This window comes from Callorhinchus milii, unplaced genomic scaffold, assembly GCF_018977255.1.
Source record: "Callorhinchus milii isolate IMCB2004 unplaced genomic scaffold, IMCB_Cmil_1.0 Scaffold6, whole genome shotgun sequence".
Classification (NCBI taxonomy): domain Eukaryota; kingdom Metazoa; phylum Chordata; class Chondrichthyes; order Chimaeriformes; family Callorhinchidae; genus Callorhinchus; species Callorhinchus milii.
The window spans coordinates 1117427-1134511 of NW_024704747.1; the positions used below are offsets into that span (position 1 = coordinate 1117427).

A 17085-nucleotide genomic window follows, 5' to 3' on the forward strand; every position below is an offset into this window, starting at 1 on the left:
ATTGATACAGCGCCTTACCACGTCTCGGAGACGTCTCAAAGCGCTTCGCAGGATACACTGTAAAGTGGAGTGACTGTACATTTTGTGGGTGAAACACGGCAGCCAATTGCTCACAGCGGCGTCCCCACAAATAGTTGTGGATTGAGTCGGGTGGTGGCAAGAAAAATACACCTTTGTTTTTCTTTCTCTCCTTTTCTCTTTCTCACTCGCTCTTTCAGAAGACGAGATGTCATGAACCGATTCATCTCAATATTGGATGCGCAGCATTGAGAGTAGCAGTAAGCGAGAGAGAAAGAGAGATAAAGAGAAAGAGAGAGAGAATGACTGTGGTATTTCTGAAGCAGGAATTTCTGTATCTACTGCGGAAGAAACACACTTGAAAACATACATAATCCACTTGTGGTTATCAAGTCTAAGTTCTATAAACTTATCAGAAACTTCTGAAAAGTTGCTGATAAGTGTATGGATTTTAGATAGTGATCCCTGTATCCAGCATCTGAGGGCAGGAATGGCATTGAGAGACAGGTAGGAATCTGACACACGCCCACATCTCAATCTCTGACTTTTAATCTCCTTTTATTTTGAGTTTTTCCAATAAAATGTCCTCACGCCCTCCCAGGTAACTTCCTGCTTTTCCACCTCAAAACATAAAGGGCCCTATAACATTGCTCACACACAAACACACACACACACGCGCACAAACGCACGTGCACACAAACACACACACATACACGCGCACACAGACACACAAACACACGCGCGCACAAACACACACACATACTCGCACACACAGACACACACACGGACGCACACACATGCACACACACACACACAAACACACGCACACACAAACACACGCACGTAACAGCAATGAAACAAATGACTATTTATCTGGGGAATTTCGGCCAGGACACCGGGAGAGAGAAAGAAACTCCCTTCTCATTTGGGGGCGCATCATAGGATCTCCGACATCCACCGGAAAGGCAGAGAGAACGAGGCCATCGGTTTGATTTCTCGCCTTCGAGGTGCCGTCTCTCTCCCGGTGTCCTGGCCGACAATCCCCCAGATAATAAAACCGGCTTGAGAGAGAGAGAGAGAGAGACGAGAGAGAGAGAGACTAAGAGAGAGAGAGAGACGGAGACAGATCATGGGCAACTGCTGGTGGCACAGTTAATAATCTGAGTCGGGTTAATGTGGGCAAATCTCAGAGTCTGGATGGAGGGAAGGAGGGGAATTCGCAAGCTAGGCAGCGGGTGACTCAACCCTCGGGAAAAGGCACAAAACAAGGGGACGTAATCTTCTAAAAAAAACACGATTGCGTCCACTTTGGTCCCTTTTCTTGACGTCGTCAAAACATTTGCGGAGAGGGTGTCACGCAGTGGCTGGAAAAGGCGACGTTTCATAACAGATTGTGTATTTTGTGGGTGAAACGCAGCTGCCAACAGCCGTTAATTGAGTGACCAAATTATTATCATTTTTTTGGAGGGATTATTACCCCCGGGAAAGCGATCCGCCAATCGACTAACAACCGGGTTCCTACTGACTGCTGGTAAACAGAGGCGTGTGGAGTAAGAACACTTGCCTAAGGTTTTGCCCTGACCCACCCGGGAATCGAACCCGGGTCCTCTCGTTTGCGAGGCGAGCGCTATAACCGCTTACGCTTCGGGGACTCCACAGTGAGTTTGATTGAGTTAAGGCGGGAATTTACACCTGTCGTTTGGAATGGCTGAAAAAAAATGTGGTGATTCCGAGCAGATTAGATAAGGTTGGTATTCGCTAGTTACTAATCTCTTGTGACACGTGGAGATTTTTCCCCACAAGGTGCAGAGGGTTTGACACCGGTATCATTTTGACTCGTCATTTCGAACGTGTAATAGAGTGAAACCTATAAAATATCAGCATTTCCCCTCCCCTGAGACCAACGGTGTGTGTAGTCTGATGGGGGTATAGTGAGGCCCACATAAGCGTATTTGCTGGACGAAAGAAATCCATCCAGTTCGCCTGCCACCGTCCTGGCGTTCACTTGACGTGTCGTGTCTCAAACTATGCACTGCATCCCCCAAATATTATTTACTAACAGAACTCTATCTCATTTGTTCTTGAAACAAACACCACTTTTTTTTTATTCTGATCCACCGAATAACGTGATAAGAACATTCCCCTGACACATAGCACCCTGGATATTAGAAGCAATAGCTGATAGCGGAGAGCAATTTCAAGTCTCTGAGCTAATCTCTGCCTTCAGGTGATGGTTATATAGTGGCCTTGTGATTTATGGCTTAATGTGATGGTGGCACTGTCCTTTTCACCTCTGTGCCCTTGACTCTAATCCAGACCGGACTGATTGGGTCAAAATCTCCCACTGATCGCACTGCGTACCCAATTCCGGCTGGCGGGGTCCGTGGAAAAGCGGGTAAAAAGTTTACCAAATAGGCTTTCGATCCACTGCCTGTGACGTCAATACGTCTGTCTCAAAGCGCTTCACAGGGAATTTCAGTCTTTTTCAGTGTAGTGGCTGTGTTTGTGGCCAAATGTGGCGGCCATTTTGTACACAGCAAGGGTCCCGCGGACCAGCAACGGCGAAGTGAATGAGCGAATCAATCACCCTTTCTCGCGGAGTCCTTCAGCTCAGTGATTAGAGCGCTCACCTCACAAGCGAGAGCCCGGGTTGGATTCCCAGCAGGGAGGAACCTCAGGCCAGTTTCCTTATCCCACACACACGCCTCGTGTTTACCAGCAGTAAATAGAAACCTGGTTGTTAGTCGATTGGGGTAATAATTCCTCTAATATAAAAAAAATTTGGTCATGCAATCCACGGCTGTTTGTGGGGGCCGCTGCTGTGCACAATTGGCTGCCGCGTTTCGCCCACAAATATACACAGTCGCTCCGCTGTGCAGTATGTTCTGTGAAGCGTGATGTCTCAACCCGATAAGGCGCTATATCAAAAGCAAGGATTATTATTATTGTTATTAAGTCCCAATGTGGGGCCTTGAACCCATCACCTTCTGACCCAGGAGCGAGAGAGTATGACAGACTGAGTGTGTGTAGGGAAGGAGAGGTTTGGGGTAGACGGCTCAGGAGATGGTTGCTGTGCTCCCACTGCCCACGCTATTCTGGGACACTTCATGACTGGTTCAGAGCGGTGTGTGTGTGTGTGTGTGGAGCGGTCAGGAGAAAGGTGAGCTGCCCACAGTCTCCGTTAGAGTTGATTCATAGCCTGAGACGGGAACAGGAAGCTAAATAGACTGAGGCTCACCCTCGAATGGGGGGAGGGAGAGGGGGGGGTGGGGGTGAGGGGGGAGGATTTTAATTCCATGTAACTTTCTCCAGACCATTTGAACTGACATATTATTCTGGCATTCAGCTAAGACAGCGGCACAAGATGGGTCCTTTCCATCTATTGGTGGCCATGATAATATTAATAATAATATTAATAATAATAATCCTTGTGTTTGACCCGGCGCCCGATCGCATCGTTGCGACGTCTCAGAGCGCTTCACAGGATACACTGTAAAGCGGAGTGACTGCGTATTTTGTGGGCGAATTTTTTTTGAGGGATTATTACCCCCCCCCCTCCCCGGGGAAGTGATCCGCTATTCGAGGTTGTGGGGAGGGAGCAATGGAAGCCAGAGAGGGGTGGAGGGCTCGACAGTCTTGAGGTTCCTGAGTAAGAACGAGGTAGAGGAGGAGATAGCGTGTGCAAGTTATGACAACAACAAATTATTCCTGGGTTTGATTTTACCCTTTACTCCTCTCTTTTTTCTTACCCTCTCACCTTTTTTTCTCTCGCTTTATTTTTTCTCTCCTTTTTTATCCCCATTTACCCCCCTCTTCCCCCTCTCTCTCTCTCTCCCCTACTCCTTCATAAGAACAGAAGAATTTGCCAGATGAAAGAAGACCAAGGTCCATCTAGTTCGTCTTCCACCATCAACATGTGTCCCAAACTATATACTGTATACTGTAATACCCAGATATTATTTCCTAACAGAGTTCTACCTCATTTGTTCTTAAAAGAATCAACACTTTCTGCTTCCACCGTCTGCTCACTCAGTGCAGTACCGTTTCCGCAGATTAGACTCGAGTTTATCTCCTTCGATCGCAGGCCGTGTCCTCTGGTTCTACTGTTCAGTACAAGATTAAAAACAGCTTCTCGTGGTCTACATTCTCCGACCCCTTCGGAATCTTCTTAACGATAATAATCCTTGGATTTGATATAGTGCCTTGTTGAGTCTTCAAGACGTCTCTAAAGTGCTTCACAGAATAAATACACTGCAAATGTGTAGTGATCGTGTATTTTGGGGGCGAAAAGGAAGCGGAATCATATGGCCTCGCTTTCTCTCCGTCTCTCTCTCTCTCTCTCTCTCACTCTCTCTTTCTCTCTCACTTTCCTTTCCTCTCTGTCTGCCCAGTTCCCTCACATCTGCCGATGTCAGTGACTTTCCCAGTGGTTAGAGAGAGAGAGAGAGAGAGTGAATGGACCAGACCATGGAGACAGACACTCAACAGCCTCACAGGCGACTCACGTCCCCAATACTGTACTGTCTGCGGCTCTTATGAAGGGTTTCCTTTCCCCCCTTCGCCCCCCCACTCCCCGTCTCCCTCCCCCCCGTCTCCCTCTCTTTACCTGCTCACAGGTAAATATTATTCTGGTAAGGTCGTCGGGAAAAGTTGGCTCCATAACATTTCACGTCGTCTCATTGCTGACTCACTGCTTTAGCTGGTCAGTCAGTCAGTCAGTCAGTCAGTGATAGAGAGAGAGAGAGACGCAGAGAGAGAGACGGTGAGAGAGGCGCGGAGAGAGAGAGAGAGACACACACACACATACACACACATAAATCTGTATCTAAGTGCTTGTCTGTCCCAGGGCCTCGGGCCGTCCTCCTGATGTGAAAGGCGCTATACAGTTAGTTAGTCAGACAGTCAGTCAATCAGCACTAATGTGCACGTGTAAAAAGACCGAGACAACAACAGATTACGTGTGTACAGAGCCTTTCACGTTGGGAGGACGTCCCAAGGCGCTGGACAGTCAAGGATTTGGACACAGATTTCTCCTCTCTGTGTGTGTTTTTTGTGTGTTTGTGTGTCTTTCTCTCTGTGTGTCTCTCGCACTCTGTCTCTCACTCTCTGTGTCTCTCTCTTACTCTGTCTCTCCGCATTTCTCTTTTTCTCTCTGCTTCTCCCTTGAGAATCTCTTTCTCTCTCTCTGTGCATCTGTCTCTTCTCTCTCTGACTCTGCACCTTTCCCTCCCTATATCTCTCTCAGATTCCCTGCTGTGATTTTCTGACCTTTCTTATTTAGTAGTTTGCGTTCCCCGCGTGTTTTTTTCTTGCTGTCTCCAATCAGTCGTTGATGTTAATAATAATAATGATAATAATCCTTGCATTTGATAGAGTGACTATCACGTCTTCGAGACGTCTCGAGGACTTTCACAGGATACGCTGTAAAATGAATTGAGGATATCGCCCAATGGTATAAAACGTGATGTTTCGTAACAGACTGTGTGTTTTGTGGGCGAAACGCAGCAGCCAATTGCACGCAGCAGCGTCCCACAAACAGTCATGGGATTGAGTGACTAAATTATTATTATTATTATTTTGGAGGGATTATTCCCCCCGGAAAGCGATCCGCCAATCGACTAACAGCCGGGTTCCTACTTACTGCCAGATAAACAGAGGCGTCCGTGTGGAGCAAGGAAACTTACGCCCTGCCCTGCCCGCCCGGGAACCTAACTCGGGTCCTCTCGCTTGCGAGGCGGGTGCTCTAACCACTACAATACGGGGAGTTTCCTCTGGAATCTCCAGAGTGACAGAATGGTTTATAGGTTGCGCCTGTAGCAGCCTGTCACCCTCACTCACACCGTGGGAGAGATTGAGACCTCTTAAGATAAGGGGTTGTTTTATAGCTGGGTTATTAATTGGGAAGGATATAAAACACCTTCACTAGAACGCGCGGTTTGCCTGACTGCCAGAGATAGCATTAGATAAATAACCCACTGTTACTTACCCTCAGTTGATAAGTCTGTTTATAACATTGCCCGTCAGTCACATTGCAAGGCCTCACTCTCCTTCCGCCTTCTTTCTCTTTCCCTGTCCTTTCTTCTCCCTCTTCTCGAATTCATTCTCCCCTTCTCTCTCTCTCCCTCTCCTCTCACATTCATTCTCTCTCTGTCTCTCTCTTTCACCCCTTCTCTCTCTCTCTCTCTCTCTCTCCGCCCCCCCTCACCCATCTCCCTGGCCAACAATCTCCCAGATAAAATTGGTCATTGTAAGTTTGTGCACTAATTTGCTGCCGCGTTTTGCCTGCAAACTGCACAGTCACGACACTTTACAATCAGTCTCTGTGAAGCACTTTGAGACGCCTTGTTCCTTCATACTGTGGGTAACTAGAGGTGTGTGTGTGTGGAGTAAGGACACTTGCCCAAGGTTTCGCCCTGAATCGCCCGGGAATCGAACCCGGGTCCTCACTTGCGAGGCGAGGGCTCTAACCACTGAGCTACAGGACTCCCCCTTGCAAAGGGTTGAGGCTCAGTCAGTCAGTCAGTCAGTCAGTAACCTCATCACTGGGTCAGTAGTTCATGGGTTGAAGCTTCACGTTGGAAAGCAATAATCCTTTAAAAAAAAAAGAATAATTTGGTCACTCGATCCACGGCTGTTTGTGGAGGACGCCGCTGTGCGCAGTTGGCCGCCGCGTTTCGCCCACAGCATACACAGTCACCACACTTGACAATATATCCTGCGAGGAACCTTTGAGACGTTCCGAACGACCTGATAAGGCCCTGTATCAAATGCGGGGATTATTAATATTATTATAGAGTACCACAAATAGGCGGCCCCCGCACTCCACTCCGGTTACCTTTGAACCGCTCTGACTCGATGGGCTCGGGATCAAAGGCGGGGGTTATTATGACGTCCGCTGGCTCTCACCGGCAAAGTAGTTTTTGGAGCGAGGCACGGAGTTAAAGGCGAGCGAGCTGAATACGCCACTCTGTCTGTGATTGTGTTCGTTCCCTGGGAAGTGACGTATCATTTCCATCTGCAGATTATAATTAGCCACATTCACTTTGGGCATTTTTTTTCTCTCTCTCTCTCTCTCGCTCTCTCTCGCTCTAGTGGAAAAAGGCAGCGTCACTGAAAAAATACTGTAGCGAAAGGGAAAACAAGAGGCTCAGTCTGTTACTGTACCATTTCAGGTGGGACGCTTGATTTATTTTCTTTATGATTTTTTTTTGAGGGAGAACGGGTAAGAGAGAGAGAGAGGGAGAGAGGGAGAGAGAGGGGGAGAGGGAGACTTGGAAACAGCCCTTTAGATTTTTTTTTAAAAAACCCGAGATAAAAGGCTCTCTTGTGTTGGGCTTTCCCGGCCACATTGATTGCGCGCTAATAGGACAAACAAGTTGACGTGAGCGAAAGTGGATGTGACCTCCCCTTTAAGGGGGAATCCGAGCAGGGGTGGGGGGGGAAAAGAGGGGGGAGACCTTCGCGACCGAGATTAGACACTCGCCCCGCAAGCCAGAGGACCCGGGTTCGATTCCCGGGCGGGTCAGGACAGGGCGAAACCTTAGGCACACGCACACACACACGCACGCACGCCTCTGTTTACCAGCAGTCAGTGGGGACCCGGATCGCTTTTCCGGGGGGAAGAACCCCATCGAAACGAAATAAATAAATAATAATTTGGTCGCTTCGATCCACGGCCGTTTGCGGGGGACGCTGCTGTGCGCAATTGGCTGCCGCGTTTCACCCACAGGATACACAGTCACTGCACTTTAAAGTATATTCTCAAAGGCGTGACGAGGCTCTGCATCAAATGCAAAGGTTGATTATTAAGTGTTTAACGTTCGATGAAAAGGGTTTGTTAATTATAGAATTGCTAATTTTGGGGGTGTTAATAATAATAATAATAATAATAATAATAATAATAATCGTTGCATTTGACACAGGGCCGGATTACGTCTTCGAGACGTCTCAAAACGCTTCACGGACTATACTGTAAAGTGGAGTGACTGTGTATTTTGTGGGTGAAACGCGGCAGTCAATTGCGCCCATTTCAGGTGGGATGTTTTTCCCCTTGTCCTGGCCAACAATCTCCCAGAAAAAAAATGTTGATTCTCCTCGCGGCCGTTGGCGGGGACATCACTGTGCGCAAATTGGCTGCCGAGTTGGCCACAAACTACACGGTCACCAGACTTTACAGTAAAATCCTGTGAAGCCACTTTGAGATGTGGTGAAGATCTGTATCAGGTGCAAGAGTCATAAGGATAAGGGATTCAGAGCTGGAGAGATAGCTCAGTATTAGCCGACCTCAGAGGTTTCAGCGCCTCGGGACGTCCTCCCGATGTGAGCGACTCTATACAAATGTCATTTGCTCCCCATCCCCCAGAGGATTGAGTTCAAAATCCTTGTCCTTGCCTTCAAAGCCTCTACGGCCTTACTCCTCCCTACCTCTGTGACCTGCGACCTATATCAACCTGTCCACTCCCTCCGCTCATTGGGCTCCGGCCTGTTCCACGTCCCCCACCCGGCCTCCCACCCCCACCATCAACGGTCAGGCCTTCAGCCTCTCTGCCCCCACCCTCTGGAACTCCATCCCACAGTCCCTTCCCCTCGCCCCCTCCCTCGCCTCCTTCAGGGCTCATCTCAAAAACCTCCTCTTCGACCGTGCTTTTGGTCACCCTCCTACCCCCACCCTCCCCGCCCTCCACCCCCTCCTGATCCCAACCCCCAGCTCGGGTCCAAATCCCTGACTGTCCAGCGCCTCGGGACGTCCTCCTGATGTGAAAGGCTCCGTGTAACTGTAGTTTGTTGCTGTTGCGTGTCCTGGCTGAACTCCCTGTACACACACCCTGAACTCGATGACATCTTCCTGTCTTGTGTCCCACTGTTAGTTAATCTCCTAATGATACGTTGACTCCTGTGTTGGAGTTGTTGTGGGTACCGTAGTAGAGCGAAGGCCCAAATACCATTGGAAATCCATAATAATGATGATTATTTTGACTACCCCCGAAGCCACATGTCTTGGCAGATCCGACCTGCCCTTATCTTACAGCACCAGCCGCGTTGGTAAATATTTTATTGGGCTGCAAAACAACCCGGGCTTTAAATATCCTCTCCGTCTCTTGTCTGTTGATCTCTCCCAGGCCAAGGATCACCTGCAGTTTCCGTGTGTTATTCCCAGCTCCTCAGGAATACCATTTCGATTTCCAGGTCCTCTCGCTCGTCTCCAAATCCCTTCACGCCCTGGCACCTCCCTCCCTCCCTCCCTGCTCACCCCCCAACCCACTACCCGCTGCCTCCACTCGACTGGCTACTGCCTCCTGTTTGTCCCTCGTTCCCTCCGCTCCACCATCGGTGGCCACGCTTTCAGCCACTGCGCCCCGAAACTCTGTGGCTCTCTCCCTCAATCCCTCCGCCTCGCCCCCTCCTTCCCCACCTTCAGGTCGCGCCTTAAGACCTTCCCCTTCGACCAGTGCCTACGGTCACCACCCCCCCCCCTCCCCGGCTCGGGGTCAGGCTCCGCCATTGTCACGCGCTCTGGAACACTATCCTGCTGGGGTCTGGGGGGGAGTGGGGCAATACACGTTGTTGTCAGTGAAGTGATTGGATGTGTCGGGCGTCTGAAAATTCAGTCCGGGGCCAGCAGTGATGGGGTTAAGCGCGCAGGTGTTTCACAGGGGGAATGCTGACGGGATGAAACCTGGACGCTATCTGCTACACTTTGCTCTCTGCGCTCAGGGAATGAGAGAGCATTAAAGCTAATTACAGGGATCCATCACTGCTGTTATCTGCTTCCCCCAAACGCTGCTGTTTATTGAGCTGCCGTATCGGTTATGGCATTTTTACGCTCTCGCACCTGGTCTCGGCATTACAGCCCGAGATAGGACGAGGGCTTTAACCCCTCATAGCCCAGGACGCCCCTCTGCCCGGCCGACGAAAGGCCCTCGACTGATGTCATTTGTTGTGGTTGACGCCCGGTCGATCGGGAAGGTGTTTAATAATGATAACGATCCTGGCATTTGACACAGCGCCTCAGTCACGTGATCGAGACGTCTCAAAGCGCTTCGCAGGATACACTGTGAAGTGCAGTGACTGTGTTTTTGTGTGGCGTAAAGCGGCAGCCGATTGCAGTGTCTCACAGTGTCACAGCAGTGACCCACAGACATCATAAGGCGCTGTATCAAATGACGTGATTATTATTATGATTATTTGTGCGCGTACCCACACACACGCACACAGACTGACTGACACAGGCGAATAGTCACCGAGTGTCCAATGTCTTTCCTGACGTCATCTGTCCACACAGGGGACACACACAGGCGGACAGGCAAAGACTCACACACACACACACACACAGGTGAACAGGTGAAGGACAGACAGGCTGCCACACAGCTGATGGGGTTTTTTAGGAAGATTGCAGGCAGTGGGGTGACAGGGTGTTTCCGTTTGTTTCCTGGTGAAATTATATCTGTGGGTAATACAGCGTGTAGTTTGGGACGACATGTCAAGCGACGGCCAGGATTGTGGAAGGCAAACTGGACGGACCTTGGTCTTCCTTCGTCTGCCAAATTGTTACGTGCTTAACATAAATGCCAGTTGTTGTTGTTGTTGTGTCTCACATTGCCGTGTCCTTTGTTGCTCCCGCAGGGGCTGCCAGAGCCTGTGACGGTGGAGGATGCCGGTGTGTTCAGCTCTGAGCTTCAACAGCTCTACACAGCCGTAACTGCGACTGAGGCAAATCAGAGAGCAGCCCTGGGAAACACTGGTAAGTAGGTACGTGTGTGCATGTACATGTTCCCGTGCGCGTGTGTGTGTGTACGTGTTCCCGCGTGTGTTTGTGTGTACGTGGGTGAATATATGTACATACGTGGTTGGCCGCATACACTCTAGTACACTCATGCTGGTGTGTAGGGCATGTAAGTGTGTACATATGTGGCCTCACTCCCACCCCCCACTCCTCCCCTCCAACCCTATTGATTCCAAACCTCAGCTCGGGTACAAATCCTTAACTGTCCAGCGCCCTGGGACATCCTTCCAACGTGAACGGTGTTGTGTGAATGCAATGTATTGTTGTCGTAAATATGTGTATATATATATATGTACACACACACAGGAAACCTCACATGAGTTGTCTCAGTTGGGACCGTACATTTAATATGACTTGTGCAAAGCATGAGTTACGCGAAACATACAAATAATAGGAAATTCAACGTGACTTGGGCAGATGGACGACGATTTACCCAGGTCAGACTTATGCCAGTTTTACTGTATATTCTATTAGGTATTTACCCCGGACGGTCTGCTCAGTCACTCACACAGTCTTAGTGTGAGGTTAGCGCCCGGCAGGTGACATCTCTCTCTGATACCCTGGGCCTGGGTTTGACGTTGGGTAATCATTAACTGTCTGTATCCCTGGGAGTGAGGAGGAGACTGTGTGTGTGGGTTCAGGATCCCAGGCCTTTATCAGCACTGGGTTGATTGTTAATGGAAGGGATGGGGAACATTAAACCCAACACCCCCAGGGCTGGAGAGCGCTCGCACTTTGAGACTGTTTTGACGTCTGTGTCTCGTGGCTTAGTGCGAGCGTGGGCGAGGCAGAACGAGCTGGGAGTGGGCGGGGTGGGGGGTTAGGCACATAACAGTGCCCTCTGCAACACTATACCCCAAACCAGGTTTGTCTCTCCACCCCCCACCCCACCCCTCCCATCCCAAAATATCTAGGAATCCGGTTGTCGGTTGATTGACGGATCACTTTTCCGAGGGTAAAAATTCTTTCAAACAAATAATAAATCGGCCACTTCAATCCGCGACTGTTTGTGGGGACATCGCTGTGCGCAATCGGCTGCTACGTTTCACCTGCAAAATGCACAGTCACTACACTTTACTATATTTCCTGTGAAGGGCTTCGAGACATCTCAACGATGTGATAAGGCGCTGTATCAAGATTCAAGGGTTATTATTATTGCTGGTGTTGCTTGTGGCCTGTCTGTCAGTGCCAGTCTCTGTCTCGGGGTGGGGAGGGGGAGCGGGGGTGGTGGGACGGGGGGTCAGTTCTGATGCTTAGTGTTTCTCTCCATTTCACAGGAGACGGGAAGACTGGACACTCTGAGCTGAGAGGCCAATTGCCTGCGGAAACCCGAGAGGAGACCGAACCAGTCACATCGACCCCTGGAGAGAATTCGGAAATTAAACCCAAGGTAAGTGGCTACTTCATAGAACCCTCCAGCACGGAAGGAGGCCATTCAGCCCATCGTGCCTGTGCCTGCTCTTTGAAAGAGCTACCCAACCAGTCCCACTCCCCCGCTCTTTCCCCGCAGCCCTGCACGTTTTTCCTTTGCGAGTGTATACTCTGCGCGCAATCGGCTGCCGCGTTTCGCCCACAAAATACACAGTCAATTCACTTCACAGTGTATCCTGTGAAGCGCTTTGAGACGTCTCGAAGACATGATAAGGCGCTGTATTACATGCAAGGATTATTATTATTGTTATATCCCTTCATATCTCTTATTATTATAAGCCCACCTGCCCAGGTAACCACACCTGCCCAGGTAACCACACCTGCCCAGGTAACCACACCTGCCCAGGTAACCACACCTGCCCAGGTAACCACACCTGCCCAGGTAAACACACCTGCCCAGGTAACCACACCTGCCCAGGTAACCACACCTGCCCAGGTAACCACACCTGCCCAGGTAACCACACCTGCCCAGGTAAACACACCTGCCCAGGTAAGCCCTCCTTGCGACCCAAACCGTAAGCCATGTTATTTAGCCAGATGCTCTGAGACGCTGCTTTGTGCGAAGGGCCCTGTATAAGTGCCAGTTGCTGCTGTTATTTGTTGTTGTCGGCCTCTCGCTAATGCTTGTTCTCCCCCCTCTCTCCCCCCACAGGCGCCCTCTAAACGTCCAGCTTCGGGGGCCGGTGTCTCCCCGAGGACAGAGAGTCCGGTCGCCAAGCAGAGAAAAAGGAAAGGCAGAGGAATCTTCGGGTGATTTTATATTTTAAAACTGGTGAAAGTTTGTAACTGCGGGAAGTGTGACACCACAGGACACTGTAGGGGAGAGAGAGACAGATGCAGAGAGAGAGAGAGAGAGAGAGAGACAGAGAGAGGTGATCCCTGTTACGCTGGTTCCTGGGTTATTCCACACCCTGCTCAACGGAAACCTGGAACACCTTCCCGCAAAACACCACAATCTCTTCCTCTCACCGTTCGAGCAAAACAAATTCTTAAGATATTTTTAACCCAATTTTAAATGTAAAATTTTAAGATCATTTGACACCATTTTTTTCCAGGAAGTGTGTTAATGCCTTTCGTTTTTGTAAACCTGCAATCGCTAACGGCGGCACTGACGTGTTGTGAGTGAGTGTGGAGTGACGGGTAACCCGAACAGGTAGGCTGGTCCGAGCTGGACAAGCAGCGTGAAATCTTGCCAGACGGGGCTCTCGATGGGCAACCTGGACGGGTTTAGCTGGTTAGATAGACTCTTCGGAGACTCTTAAAGCACGGCGATGGGTTTCCGCATGTGTCAGACACCGGGGCTGACCGAAAAAATTAAGTTTTAAAAAAAATCCCCAATCCTCCTCTTTTATGTCTGGGATAATTTCCGACAGCAAAATTGATAGCCTCGTCTTGTCGTTGCTCAAAAGCCAAATTAAATAGCTGCAAATTGGCAGTGCAGTTGTGGGCACCGAGAACTTTGTTTGATTAATTAAAGGGGACGCGAGGCGACCATATCAAGGCCTCAACTGGTACACATTTGTCGACAGGCAGACGGTTTCGATTTAATTTCCCGCGCGCTGCTCCCCTTTTAAGAGACTTTCTCTCGAGCCCGAGTGGATTCAGTCAAAAAAAGGAAAACCTGCGGCGAAAAAAAAAGCGACGCTGGAAAGTTGCCGAAAACTGCAAAAAAGTTTTGACGAGGGGAAGGGTGGGGAAGGGGACGGGTGGGGAGGGGACGGGTGGGGAGGGGAAGGGAGGGGTGGGGCAGGGCGTGTTTGCCAGAGGGTTATTTTATTTTATTACATTTATATCTTTATGGAGAAATAGAGGGGATTAATTAACTGAGCAGTTTCACCCACAAAATACACAGTCACTCCACTTTACAGTCTAAAGTGAAAAGCTTTGAGACGTCTCAATGACATGATAAGGCACACATGCACACACACACACACACACATTCGCACACGCACACAGCACACGCATGCGCGCACACACGCCCTCACACACACACACATGCACTCACAAGCACACTTATACACGCTTTACAGCGTATCCTCGACGACATGATAAGGCGCCGGGTCAAATGCCAGGATTATTATTATTATGTTCACTGCGTCAATGTCTTTCTGTTTATTCTGTCCCAACGAACGAAATCTCTCTGAATTATTTTTCCTTTATTTCAAAGTTTTAACAAGTTTCAAATAAAAGTCGTCAGAAGTCGCTGTTTTTTTTCCTTTTCCCCCACCCCCACCCACACATACTTTTTTTGTGTCTCAATGGGTAGCGCTCTCTCTCCCTCTCTCTCTCTCTCTCTCGCCTCTAAGTCCGACGATTGTGGGTTCAAGACCCCACGTCAGGACTTGGAGTCACACAGTCGATGCTCCCAAGCCTTGGAGTAACCACAGACCTGCAAAGCATCTCACTTCCAAGATACATCAGCCCAGGGAGACCTATCTCACCTCTCCCCTCTACAGCCAATAAACCCACCCAACTCCCTGGGACTTTGTGGTAAGGATAATCTTTACACGTCAAAGGGGCTGAGCAAACTCCAGGCGGAGTGCGAGGGCCCTGTGTGTCGCTGGAGCCTGAAATAGGCAGTGAAACCGAGGTTTGGATACGCCGAAGATGACTGGGTCTCAGTAAATGAAGAGCGTGTCGGTGACTGAGTGAATAGCAATGGGAAGAGGATGGTACGTCAAGCTTCAGGTCGGTATCCGGTGCTGGGTCGCGATCACGTTGGAAAGCCAAAGCTAGGAGAACGCGATCGAGTGAAGCAGAAGGTTATTGAGGCACTGAAAAATAATAATAATCCTTGAATTTGATACAGCGCCTTAGCATGTCTTTGAGACGTCTCAAAGCGCTTCCCAGAATATACTGTAAAGTGGAGTGACTGTGTGTTTTGTGGGCCATCAGGCCAACAGACGGAGGGAGTGCAGTGTGTGTGATAGGGAGCCAGTGGTGCCTGGCAAGGACTGGTGGGATGGGAGGTGTACGGAGGTTAGTGCGGGTGAGTACGTGGGCGGCAGAGTTCTGGATTAAGTGGATTTGGTGGATCGTGGACCTGGGGAGGCCGACGAGGAGGGCTTTGGAGTGGTCGAGGCGGGAGGGGAGAAGGGATGAATGTCCCAGACTGCAATATCTTCAGACACATCCAGTACAAGTCGCAGTTCAAAAGGAGCGACTGGGCTATCTAAAATCTATACACTTATCAGCAACTTTTCCTGAGTTTCTCTGATAAGTTTGAAAGAACGTTGGAGACATAATAATCACGTCCGGGAGGAATGTGGATCTCAAACGTCCTCGGGTCTCTCTGTAGTTTGGAAAATTGAACGTAACATCTCCCTTTCCTTGGTGTCTCTCTCTCTAATCTTCCAGAATCATCTATTCGTGGCCTCGCTTGAGGAGACGTCCCAACAAGCGAGACTTTAGTCCTGCACATAATCCCCTTCATTGTTATTCCACGATTGTCCAAGTGCCAGGAGTCAGTCTCTGAACCTTATGATAGAGACACAGAGAGATGACTTCTCCCCCCCCCCCCCACCACCCCTCGCTGCCCGCTGACCTCCGCACCCCGAGGTCCGAGCTTCAACGAGCAGACAATGAACGGTGATCTTTGCGTTCCATTGGGATCAGTGGTCAGACACTCGCCTCGCAAGCCAGGGGTTCGATTCCCGGGCGGGTCAGGGTGCAACCTTAGGCGTGTTTCCTTACTCCACACCACACGCCTCGGTTTACCAGCAGTAAGTAGGTTGTTGGTCGCTTTTCCGGGGGTAGTAATCCTTTCTCCCCCCAAAAAATAATAGCGATAATTTGGGGACGCTGCTGCGCGCCGTATCAAATGCAAGGATTATTATTGTTATTGTGTTGATTCCCTATAAAGTCGAAACCCCTCAAAAACTCTTCGCGAGGGGATCACTGTCTTAACTATGATTGAAGCAGAAAGCATCAACATGTTCAAGAGACATGATGACATCCATTGGGTGGGGGGGGGGGGGGGGGCGCGGGGGTAAGGGAATCGAGGTGAAGGGGTGGATAGAGGGCAGTCGGAGGGGTGGAGGGACTTGTGTGGAGTGTAAATACCGGTACCATTCTAAGCGAATGTAGTGACTGTGTATGTGTAGAGTACTGAGCCAGGGCTCTCCTTCGTGCTGGGGCTCGCTCCCCACTGGAGCTCTCTAACCCCATTCCCTGCTCTCTCTCTCCCTCTCTCTCCCCATCGTGTCTGTGCTGGGGTTCGCTCCCCACTGGAGCTCTCTACTCTAACCCCATTCCCTGCTCTCTCTCTCTCTCTCTCGCTCCCCATCGTGTCTGTGCTGGGGTTCGCTCCCCCACTGGAGCTCTCTAACCCCATTCCCTGCTCTCTCTCTCTCTCTCTCGCTCCCCATCGTGTCTGTGCTGGGGTTCGCTCCCCCACTGAAACACTAATGTCCTGTCAAATCCCCATCGCTGGCACCCTCCTGTTCTCACCCCACCACCCCTCCGCCCTCACCCCTCCCTCCCTCCCTCCCTCCCTCCACACACACACACACACACACGCGCGCGCGCGCACATAAAGGTAGATCTAAGCACAAAAGTTTAATTACCAAATAAAAAAAAAGCACAGTAACCTTTTCATAAGGAACGGGTTTGAGCCTCTGTGCAACTCTGTGTCATTTCATGTGAAGAGAAAGGTTGTTGTATGTGATTTTCTGGGGTAGCGGAGGAGCTATAAAACACATAGCATCGGGGCCTCACGGTGAAGGGATAACTGTACTTTCATATCCTATTAATTACTGTAATATCTGGTGTATGAGACGCACTTTCGTCCCGTTGCGTAGCGGGTTAGAGAGCTCGCCTCGCAAACGAGGGGACCTGGGGTCGATTCCCGGCCG

The 17085-nt window shown here is 50.0% G+C and overlaps 1 protein-coding gene across 1 annotated transcript in view; it reads left to right on the forward strand.

Moving 5' to 3' along the window:
• nhej1 (nonhomologous end-joining factor 1) overlaps positions 1-13915 on the forward strand; it is a gene marked incomplete at its 5' end in the record, with an annotated part of 38461 nt that extends 24546 nt beyond the window's left edge. The window contains 3 exon segments of the mRNA XM_042336545.1: positions 10642-10759; positions 12079-12191; positions 12885-13915. Coding sequence (XP_042192479.1) covers positions 10642-10759; positions 12079-12191; positions 12885-12986 — 333 coding nt within the window.
• Between the last annotated feature and the right edge of the window lie 3170 nt (positions 13916-17085).